Source organism: Cervus canadensis, chromosome 10 (assembly GCF_019320065.1).
Source record: "Cervus canadensis isolate Bull #8, Minnesota chromosome 10, ASM1932006v1, whole genome shotgun sequence".
Taxonomy (NCBI): Eukaryota; Metazoa; Chordata; class Mammalia; order Artiodactyla; family Cervidae; genus Cervus; species Cervus canadensis.
The window spans coordinates 59,808,925-59,819,793 of record NC_057395.1 but is presented as its reverse complement, the minus strand read 5'-3'; the positions used below and the strand labels follow the sequence as shown (position 1 = coordinate 59,819,793).

The window sequence follows — 10,869 nt, the reverse complement described above, 5'->3', positions numbered from 1 at the left end:
TATTTGGAACCAGTCTGTTGTTCCATGTGCAGTTCTAACTGTTGCTTCCTGACCTGCATATAGGTTTCTCAAGAGGCAGGTCAGATGGTCTGGTATTCCCATCTCTTTCAGAATTTTCCACAGTTTATTGTGATCCACACAGTCAAAGGCTTTGGCATAGTTGATAAAGCAGAAATAGATGTTTTCTTGGAACTCTCTTGCTTTTTCAATGAACCAGCAGATGTTGGCAATTTGATCTCTGGTTCCTCTGTCTTTTCTAAAACCAGCTTGAACATCTGGAACTTCACAGTTCACGTAACTGCCTGAGCCTGGCTTTGGAGAATTTTGAAGCATACTTTACTAGCGTGTGAGATAGGTGCAATTGTGCGGTAGTTTGAGTATTCTTTGGCATTGCCTTTCTTTGGATTGGAATGAAAACTGACCTTTTCCAGTCCTGTGGCCACTGCTGAGTTTTCCAAATTTGCTGGCATATTGAGTGCAGCACTTTCACAGCATCATCTTTTAGGATTTGAAATAGCTCAACTGGAATTCTATCACCTCCAAGAGCTTTGTTCGTAGTGATGCTTCCTAAGGCCCACTGGACTCTGCATTAATGAGAAATAAAATTTTATTTGAGATTTTGACAGTTCATTTGTTACTATGGTAGAGGTTTTCCTGTCTTAACTAATTTAGGAATTGTTATAAGGAATAAGTTGATACCCTAACAGGAACTCAAAATATTTGCTTTGGCTCAACAGTCCAGCAGGCAGGGAGAAAACTGACATTGGAGGCTGGAAAGGTGGTTATCCATACTGTGACATGGCAGAATATTTGGTAAAGCTGCTACATGTAACAAGGGCTGGAGATCACATGTCTGCTAATCTCCCACCTCCAGGGGTAAAATATGGAGAACAAACACATGTTCTGGTGTATGCTGGTACATAGTGATTGTGTCTGTGTTTGATATGTTATTCCCAGAGAAGGTCAACTTCAAGAAAGAACTGGCCAGTTTGCAAATAGAAATAATCTGGAATAGAGGGAGTCCAGAAATTGAGGGCCTTGAAGGATTAGAAAAGTAGACTTATCTTGGGTTCCCAAATATTAAAGGATAGAATTTAAAAAGACATTGAACAACTAAATCCTAGCAAAATGTTTCATTTCTGGATGAAGTGAGAAACAATTAGGTTAGGGATACAGACTTGTACCTGAAGCCTGAGAGCCTCAAGGTAGCTGCCACTCAAGTGAAGGAGAGAAAGAGAGAAAGGGAGAGAGAGACAATAACACAAAGAAGCATAAGTTTAGAAATGACACTGGACTTGGTTAGCTGCAGATGGAACTGACTGGAAGCAAATGGATTAGGAAGCTACTAAGTCTTTAATACTACCATATTGCCAAAGAAACCATTAACCCCAGACCAGCAGAGCCTCTGTCTGAGCTGGCAAACAATCTTTGATTCTCTGATCTTCCACTGAAGATCATGATCTTCAGTGATTCCATCAATCTCCTTGAAGGAGGCAGGCTCCAAAGGTAAGTTTTCAAACACAATTTTGGACATGACCAAGAATTATGTACAAGGAGGAAGAATGTACAAGAATTATGTACAATTGTGGAGGAAGCTCCAAAGAAATGGATTTGGGAATCACAGAGAATAAAGGGCAAGGGAATTCATCTCAGAGTACAGAATTATGGCGTTGGCAAGGACTTTCTCTCAGGCCTGGGTGAGAGCCTTACCATTTAGGCCTAAAGGTATTTCAGCATTGGTATGGACCAAAGGCTGCTGGTCTTTTCTAAGAGAGAATATTTATTATAGTTACTTTATTTCTTTAAAATTTTTTTAAAAAAAATTTATTTTTGACTGTGCTGGATCGTCATTGCTGCACATGGGCTCTCTCTAGTTGCTGAGAGTGAGGGCTACTCTCTGCTTGTGGTGCATGGGCTTCTCATGGAGGTGGCCTCTCTACAGCACAGGCTGTAGGTGCATGGGTTTCAGTAGTTGTAGCATGTCAGCTCAGCAGTTGCAGTTCGCTGGTTCTAGGGTGTGCGGGCTCAGTAGTTGCACTTTTTGGGCTCTAGAGTGCAGGATCTGTAGTTGTGTCACATGGGCTTAGTTGCTCCGCGGCATATGGAATCTTCCTGGACCAGGGATTGAACCTGTGTCCCCTGCATTGGCAGGAGGATTCTTATCCACTGTGCCACCAGGGAAGTCCAGTTACTTTATTTCTGATCTATCACTAGCATTTATATGTGTGAATTGGCATACAGGTTGTCTTTTTAGTTCATAGGCTGTCAGATTGAGGAAACTCACTTTCGGATCTGATGGTGAGAGCCATGCATCACTCAAGAATACTGGGCTTTGAGCTGGATTGAACTTTGAATTGTGCCTCTTGGAAAGGAATTGAATGTGTTCCATATGCAGGAAGAAGAGATTAAGAGGATCTGGCCATTTGAGACCATGGTAGACTCTGTTAGCTCATTGAATATCTACGTGCTTCTTCATTTTAGAGCCTTTCTTGAAGCTAAGTTGGTGTCATGTGACTGGGCTCTGACCAATGGGAATAACAAGAAAAATGATGTAAGCCTTCCTGTCTTACTTAAGGACACATTATAGGATTATCCAGCACACTTTTTCTTTGCTGTGTTCATCTTAGATGCCACATTTTTCAGATGCCATCAGTAACTACGAGAGGAGAAGGTCTGAGTGAACCACATTAAACTTTGCATAATAAATTGCTATTTGTTAAGCCACTGAGATTGCAGGGTTTATTTGCTATTACAATATAATCTATCCTATCCTGACTATATACCATCTATTACATTTTTTTTAATATCCTCTTCTTAGAACATTGTTCCTATGATATTTTTTTGTGGGTGTTTGCTTCAGGTTTTATCTTGACTGTCACATTCTCAGAAGGGATTTCTCTGAATACTCCATCTAAAATCATCACTCTTATTCAAGTTGTTATTCGGTATGAGTCCCATTCTTATCTCATTGATAGTAGAAATGACAAAATATTTATTTTTCACTTGTTTACTTTCCACTTTTTTTTTTTTGCTAGAAAGCAAGTTTTACCAGATCAGATAACAAGCCTGGAATCTTCAATACTGTAGCTCCAGTATCAACCACAATGTCTTTCAAAATGATAGATATTTGGAAAATATTTGTTAAATAAGTTAACCACATGAAACTTTTTGGGCCTTGGTTTCCTCATCTATTAAGTGTGATAGTATCAATTCTCTATGTCATGGTTTAAAAACAATTTTTTTTTTAGTGCTGCCATGTTTGAGTAGTGATTTGTTCTTAGAACTCAAATTTAATTGTTATTAAATTCAAAAGGGAAATAGAGCTCCTAATGTTATAACATCTGAAGTTTAGAGAGAACCATATCAGCTGGGAGTTTATAATGATTTAACAAGGACTGGTTCAATGAGGTCTAGTGGGCTAGGAAATGTCTGCGAGACTGTGGCCAGCACACCTGGGCTTAACCTCACTTGCAGCCATAAATAAGCTCATCTTATTCAGGATAAGATTTTCCTACAGTTTCCCATAATGTGAGACTATCACATATTCAGACCATGAAGGGGAACTCAAGGCTTCTCACTTTGTTGAGTCTCCAAGAAAACAGACATGTGCAGAGACCAAAACCAATCCAGAATCCTTGAGGCATGGACCTGGGGAATGAACTTCTTAACGGAGGTAACAAAAAGTACACAATAAAACTGATATTGAGCCTTCTCCTCCCTTTGGTGCTTATGCTGGAACATAAATTAGAGCTTCTTTTGGTTCTTTTCTGAGTCCTCTTCCCCTAACACATATGTCTTCATGAAAGCAAGTATCATACAGGATTAGCTACTTCCCATATAGGTTCTTGGATTGCCAAATATGGCTAGAGCTTGGGTCAAGAAAACAAGGCCCTGGAGCCTGTAAACCAACAAGGCTGTTTTTGTTGTCTAGTCCTTAAGCAAAGGAGACAGAAGGATCACATACCCCTGGCCCACCTCTTTCTAGGGCAGGACATCAGACAAAAGTTACTTATTTATTTAGGGAGGTTTTTACTTTATCTTTTAACTGAAATATATTTGACATGTAAAACTGTGCACATTTAAGGTGTACATCATGTTGATTTGATCCATTTATATACTGTAATATGATTGCCATTATAGTGATAGTTAGCACCTCTGCCATGTCACATAATTATCATTTTTTTTTTGGTAATGGGGACATTTAAGATCTAGTCTTTCACCAAGTTTGATAATTATAATACACTACTGTTATCTATATTAATTATACTATATATTATATCTTTAGGACTTATTTGTCTACTAGTTGCAAATTTTCACCCTTAAACAACATCTCTCATATTCTCCCAACCCCCAGCCCCTGGTAACCTCCAATTTATTCTCTGTTTTTAGGAGTCTGACTTTTTTAGTTTCCACACATAGGTGATATCCTCCAGTATTTGTCTTTCTCTATATGACTTATCTGAGGGTTCCCCTGGTGGCTCAGATGGTAAAGAATCTACCCGCAATGAGGGAGACCTGGGTTTGATCCCTGGGTCAGGAAGATCCCCTGGAGAAGGGAATGGCAACCCACTCCAGTATTCTTGCCTGGAGAAGCCCATAGGCAGAGCAACCTGGTGGGGATACAGTCCATGGGATCACAAAGAGTTGGACATGACTGAGTGATTAACACAGTCTTTCTGTATAACTTACCTACTTAGCATGATGTCCTCAAGGTCCATCCATGAGGTCATAAGTGACAGGATTTTTTTTCTTTTTCATTATGTATGTATACCAAATGTATACCACATCTTTTTTATCCATTTATCCTTGAGGGACACTTAGGTTATTTCTGTATCTTGGCTATTGTGACTAATGCTGGAATAAACTTGGGAGAGCAAATAGCTCTTTGATACCTTGTTTTCATTTCCTTTAGGTATATATCCATGGTGGTTGAACCAGTTTACACTCCCACAAGAGTGCATAAAAATTCACTTTTCTAAAGATGCTCAACATCACTCATTATCAGAGAAATGCAAATCAAAACCACAATGAGGTACCATTACACGCCAGTCAGGATGGCTGCTATCTAAAAGTCTACAAGCAATAAATGCTGGAGAGGGTGTGGAGAAAAGGGAACCCTCTTACACTGTTGGTGGGAATGCAAACTAGTACAGCCACTATGGAGAACAGTGTGGAGATTTCTTAAAAAACTGGAAATAGAACTGCCATATGACCCAGCAATCCCACTTCTGGGCATACACACTGAGGAAACCAGATCTGAAAGAGACACGTGCACCCCAATGTTCATCGCAGCACTGTTTACAATAGCCAGGACATGGAAGCAACCTAGATGCCCATCAGCAGATGAATGGATAAAGAAGCTGTGGTACATATACACCATGGAATATTACTCAGCCGTTAAAAAGAATTCATTTGAATCAGTTCTAATGAGATGGATGAAACTGGAGCCCATTATACAGAGTGAAGTAAGCCAGAAAGATAAAGAACATTACCGCATACTAACACATACATATGGAATTTAGAAAGATGGTAACGATAACCCTATATGCAAAACAGAAAAAGAGACACAGAAGTACAGAACAGACTTTTGAACTCTGTGGGATAAGGTGAGGGTAGGATGTTTCGAAAGAACAGCATGTATATTATCTATGGTGAAACAGATCACCAGCCCAGGTGGGATCCATGAGACAAGTGCTCGGGCCTGGTGCACTGGGAAGACCCAGAGGAATCGGGTGGAGAGGGAGGTGGGAGGGGGGATCGGGATGGGGAATACGTGTAAATCTATGGCTGATTCATATCAATGTATGACAAAACCCACTGGAAAAAAAAATAAATAAAGGAGAAATTGGAAAAAAAAAAAACTTAAAAAAAATTCACTTTTCTCTACATCCTCATCAACATTTTTTTATCCCTTATCTTCTTGGTGATACCAATTCTAATAGGTGTGAGGTGATATCTCATGATTTTGATTTGAATTTCCCTGATTATTAGTGATGTTGGCCACCTTTCCATGTACGGATTTTTTTGTTGTTGTTATTGAATTATATGTGTCCCTTATAATTTTAACCCCTTATGAAATATACAATTTGCAAATATTTTCTCCCATTTTATAGGTTGCCTTTTCATTTTGTTGATGGTTTCTTTGGCAGTGTGGAAGATTTTTAGTTAGGTGTACTCACATTTGTTTATTTTCACTTTTGTTTTTTGAGCTTTTGGTATCATATCAAAAAAGATAATTGCCAAGACCAGTCAGCTCTTCCTCTAGGAATTTTAAAGTTTCAGCTCTTACATTTACATCTTTAATCAATTTTGAGTTAATTTTTGTGAGTGGTGTAAGAGAGGGATCCAATTTCATTCTTTTTCATGTGGTTATCCAATTTTCCCAATACCATTCATTTATTGAAGAGACTTATCCCTTCCACATATACTATTCTTGGCCCCATTGTGGAATTATTAGTTAATCATATGGGAGGGTTTTTAATTCTTGGCTCTGTATTCTTCTCTGTTAGCCTGTGTCAGATAGAAGTTTACAACCAAAGTTGAGTGATAAACAGGATGCATTTATCTGAGGTGTCTTTCAATTTATGAAAAAAAAACCTCTTAGTGTTCTGGTTGCTGCTGCTGCTGCTAAGTCGCTTCAGTCGTGTCCGACTCTGTGCGACTCCATAGACGGCAGCCCACCAGGCTCCCCCGTCCCTGGGATTCTCCAGGCAAGAACACTGGAGTGGGTTGCCATTTCCTTCTCCAATGCATGAAAGTAAGAAGTGAAAGTGAAGTTGCTCAGTCGTATCCGACTCTTAGCGACCCCATGGACTGCAGCCTATCAAGCTCCTCCGTCCATGGGATTTTCCAGGCAAGAGTACTGGAGTGGGGTGCCATTGCCTTCTGCTAGTGTTCTGGTAGCTATTGGCAAAATAAAATAAAATAAAGGCGGTACTAATGTTGAACCAGAAGGCAAGCATAGAACAAGGAATTTCCCTGAGGCTTGCCAAACTTGTTTTGGGAAGGCAAGGCCCAAATGGAGAGAATAGTGCCACTGACCATAGGGCAGTATCAAAGCAGGTGCAAAAAAAAGGGAATATGTATTTATTGGCCGAAGTAATTTGATGCTTGATCTTTTCAAAAGAATTCTTTGAAGAAGTTTTCAAGGGAAATATTGGAAGTTTTCTGAATTTCCTTCTAACTAATTCGTTTATCATTGTTTGGTTTAGAATTATATATTAGTGGGAGTGGGACATCAGGGTATTTTCAGTGTTTTGGACACCTTCACATTTTTTTTTCTTTTGAATGATCAAAAACATTTTATTAAATCCCAGGCATAGAATATAATTCATTTCAGACTTGAGTATAAACTGTTTGACATAAAACTGTATTGCTTCAGATGGATGGAAGTGACTGTTGAATGCTTCACCATCCTCATGCTGTTCTAGGAAAAGGTGATGACAATAACCACAAAGAAAAAAGTAAAAAGCTCTCTACTCAATTTTACATATCATTTGCTGTACTCACATTGATTACTCCATTAAATTCAGCCTTGTGAGGACAGAGATGAATGATAGAAGAGAGTTTTTCGTGTGCGTTAATGGACTCACGTAAGAGAGGCTGAAGTTAACAATCCCTGGTCCGAGAAGTCCCCAATTTATTCTACTTCCTGCTTGTTATTCAAGATTATTGGTATTTGCTCCAAAAAAGCATTTCTTTTCATCTTATCAGTAAAAGTTTGATATTTTCTGGCAGTTGCTTGAGTTGGTCTGTGTGGTTGAGAATCTGTTTTGCTTGGAACACAGCAATAGTCACCATTTCTACATGGCTTTTTAACCTGTTCACCAGATTTGCAGTCTTTCCTGCAGTGTCCTTTAATGATCCAACAAGATTTTCGGCCCCTGCAGACTGAAAAGAGTGAAAAAAGGGCAATTATCTCCATATACTGAGGAAGATAGTCATAACAATTAGGGCAACCACATCTGTAATCTTCATAATAACCCTGTCTTTATTAAAGGAGATTATGTAAGCAAAGCAAGGTTCTGTACATGCTACATTTCTGTTTTTTTTCTTTTTAAAGACTTTTTATTTTATATTGGAGTATAGTTGATTTACTATCTATTTTACACATGATAGTGTACATATGTTGATGCTATTTTCTCAATCTGTCCACTCTCTCCTTCCCCCTCTTTGTCCACAAGACAGTTCTCTACATCTGCGTCTCCATTCCTTCCCTGAAAATAGGTTTGTCAGTACTATTTTTCTGGATTCCACATATATGTGTTAATATATGATATTTGCTTTAATCTTTCTGATTTACTTCACTCTGTATAAGAGGCTCTAGGTTCATCCACCTCACTACAACTGACTCAAATTTGTTACTTTTTATGGTTGAGTAATATTCCATTGTATAATATGTACCACATATTCTTTATCCATTCATCTGTTGATGGACATCGACATGTCCTAGCTACTGTAAATGGTGCTGCAATGAATATTGGGGGGTACATGTGTCTTTTTCAATTATGATTTTCTCAGAGTATATGCCCAGTAGGGGTTTACTGGATCATATGTTAGAGATTTATTCCTAGTTTTTTAAGGAATCTCCATACTGTTCTCAAAAAGACTGTATTTGTTTACATTCCCACCAACAGTGCAGGAGTTTCCTTGTTCTCTTACACCCTTTCCAATAATTCTTCTTTGTAGAGTTTTTGATGATGGTCATTTTGGCTGATGTGAGGTGATACCTCATTGTAGTTTTGATTTACTTTTCTCTAATGATAAGCGATGTTGAGCATCTTTTCATGTGTTTATTGGCTCGAGCATCTTTTCTGACCACAACTGTGCATGCATGCTCAGTCTCGGTCAGGTCCGACTCTTTGCAACCGTATGGACTGTAGTCTCCCAGGCTCCTCTGTCCATGGGATTTTCCAGGCAAGAATACTGGAGTCAGTTGCCATGCTCTCTTCAAGGGAATCTTCCCAACCCAGGGACTGAACCCACATCTCCTGTGCCTCCTGCATTGCAGGGGATTCTTTACCACTGAGCCACCAGGGAAGTCTGACCACAACTGTATGAAACTAGAAATCAATCAGAGAAAGAAAAGCAGAAAAGAATGAACACATGGAGACTAACCAACATGCTATTAAAAAAACAGTGGGTCAAAAATGAAATCAAAGAAGAAACCAGAAAATACTTGGAGACAAATGAAAATGAAAATACAACCTTCCCTAAGAGGTTCCCTAAGAGGAACTTCCCTAAGAGGAACTTCCTTCCTAATAGGGAAGTTCATAGTGGTGCAGGCCTTTTATAAGAATTAAGAAAAATCTCAAAGAAACAACCTAAACTATTACCTAAAAAATTAGAAAAAGAAGAACAGACAAAAATACAGCCCATCAAAGGAAGAAAATAAATATCAATAGGGAAATAAAATGGAGATTAAAAAGCAACAGACAAGATCAATTAAACTAAGAGCTTGTTTTTATTCTACCTAGCAAGTTAACCTCTAGGCACTTATTTAGAAACTTTTGTCTAAGTAAATAAAGATATATGTGCAAGAAATCAGTTGTAGTTTTGTTAGTCTTATCAAAGATTTGGGGAAAAAAATCACATTTTACCCATCATAGGGGTTAGATGCATAAATTATGATTTCTGTATAAGATGGACTAGGAGACTTCTAGGAGCAATCAGGTCAATTTTTATGTGCTGACAATTAAGACATTCACCTTGTACTGTTGTTGAATAAAAAAATTTTAGAGCAATATATAGCTACTTTTTTTGGCTAAGAAAGAACTATAGGTACACACATATTTATATGAATTTATAAATGTACAGAAAAAAGGTTACAAATATCAGACAGATGAAGTGAATGGTACCTTGCTTAAAAATTATTCAGGCCTTCATAAACAGTTTAAAGTTCTGGCCATGAGTTTGTGTAATCTCATTATAAATCATTAACACAATTACAGACTTTAGTAGTTGGAAAGGAGCAGAAAGGACCTGTGCTCACTTCCACATGACTGCTCCATAGATTATTATCATCCCAGGCTTTCACATGAAGGGATAATAGAACTTAATGTCTAAGATACGCTCCAGGACCCATGATCTGGCAGAGAATGTAAAGACAGCTGAAACCAGACAGCTGCTCAGTCGGGCCCTTGGGACATTGATTTGTGCAAAGTATCAAAGTCAATTTTGCCTGCGAAGGTTACACCTGAGTACCGAAGGACTTTGTGGTACCACCCCACCCTTTTCCATGGCTCTGGGGATTCTGGCCAAACACACATTCTTAATATGGAACCTCAGGCTTGTCCTGGGAAGGGTATATTCTGATAAGGTCAAGCAGATTTCAGAAGCCTCTGAAAACCCTGTCTGAATGGACAGAAAGATACTATCCTTTTCAGGGGCAGTTCCCCGCCCTAGTGCTCTTTTCCTTCTTTCCTGGTTCTGGTTACCTGGCAACATCTGGAACAGGATCAGAAAGACACTAAGGGTCAGGAGCAAGAATTTCATGGTCTTTGAGAAAGAAGTGGCAGATCCAAGAGTTCAGAACTTCTGGGATGGAGCTCTGGATTCAGATTTTTATTTGCCTCCATGGGGCGGGGCTCAGGGGGCTGGGGCCCTGGCAGTGAAACAAGAGGCATAAAGGAACATCGATACTTGAGTCAGTAGCACTAACTGATTACTTACAACTCAGAACCTTAGCCTAGGCACTCTGAGGGAAGGCAGAACAGAAGAAAAAGCTACAATATCATGGCAGTATTTAACAAGAGGACTCACACACTAGGACGTCTTCCTTGTCCCCGTCTCACCCTGCTCATGGGAGTGTTATAGTCTCTGTTCCTAGACCCTCCTCCCCTCTCCGGGTCCTCATCACACTGCATTAAA

At 39.1% G+C, this 10,869-nt stretch overlaps 1 protein-coding gene across 1 annotated transcript; it reads right to left on the bottom strand.

Annotated features, from left to right (window-relative positions):
• Positions 1 to 7,639: 7,639 nt before the first annotated feature.
• LOC122448920 (beta-defensin 118-like) lies at positions 7,640 to 10,494 on the bottom strand. The gene is made up of 2 exons (XM_043480578.1): positions 10,437 to 10,494; positions 7,640 to 7,890 (listed from the first exon to the last, which is right to left on the bottom strand). Exons 1-2 carry the CDS (start codon positions 10,492 to 10,494, stop codon positions 7,640 to 7,642), a joined length of 309 nt encoding a protein of 102 aa, XP_043336513.1.
• Between the last annotated feature and the right edge of the window lie 375 nt (positions 10,495 to 10,869).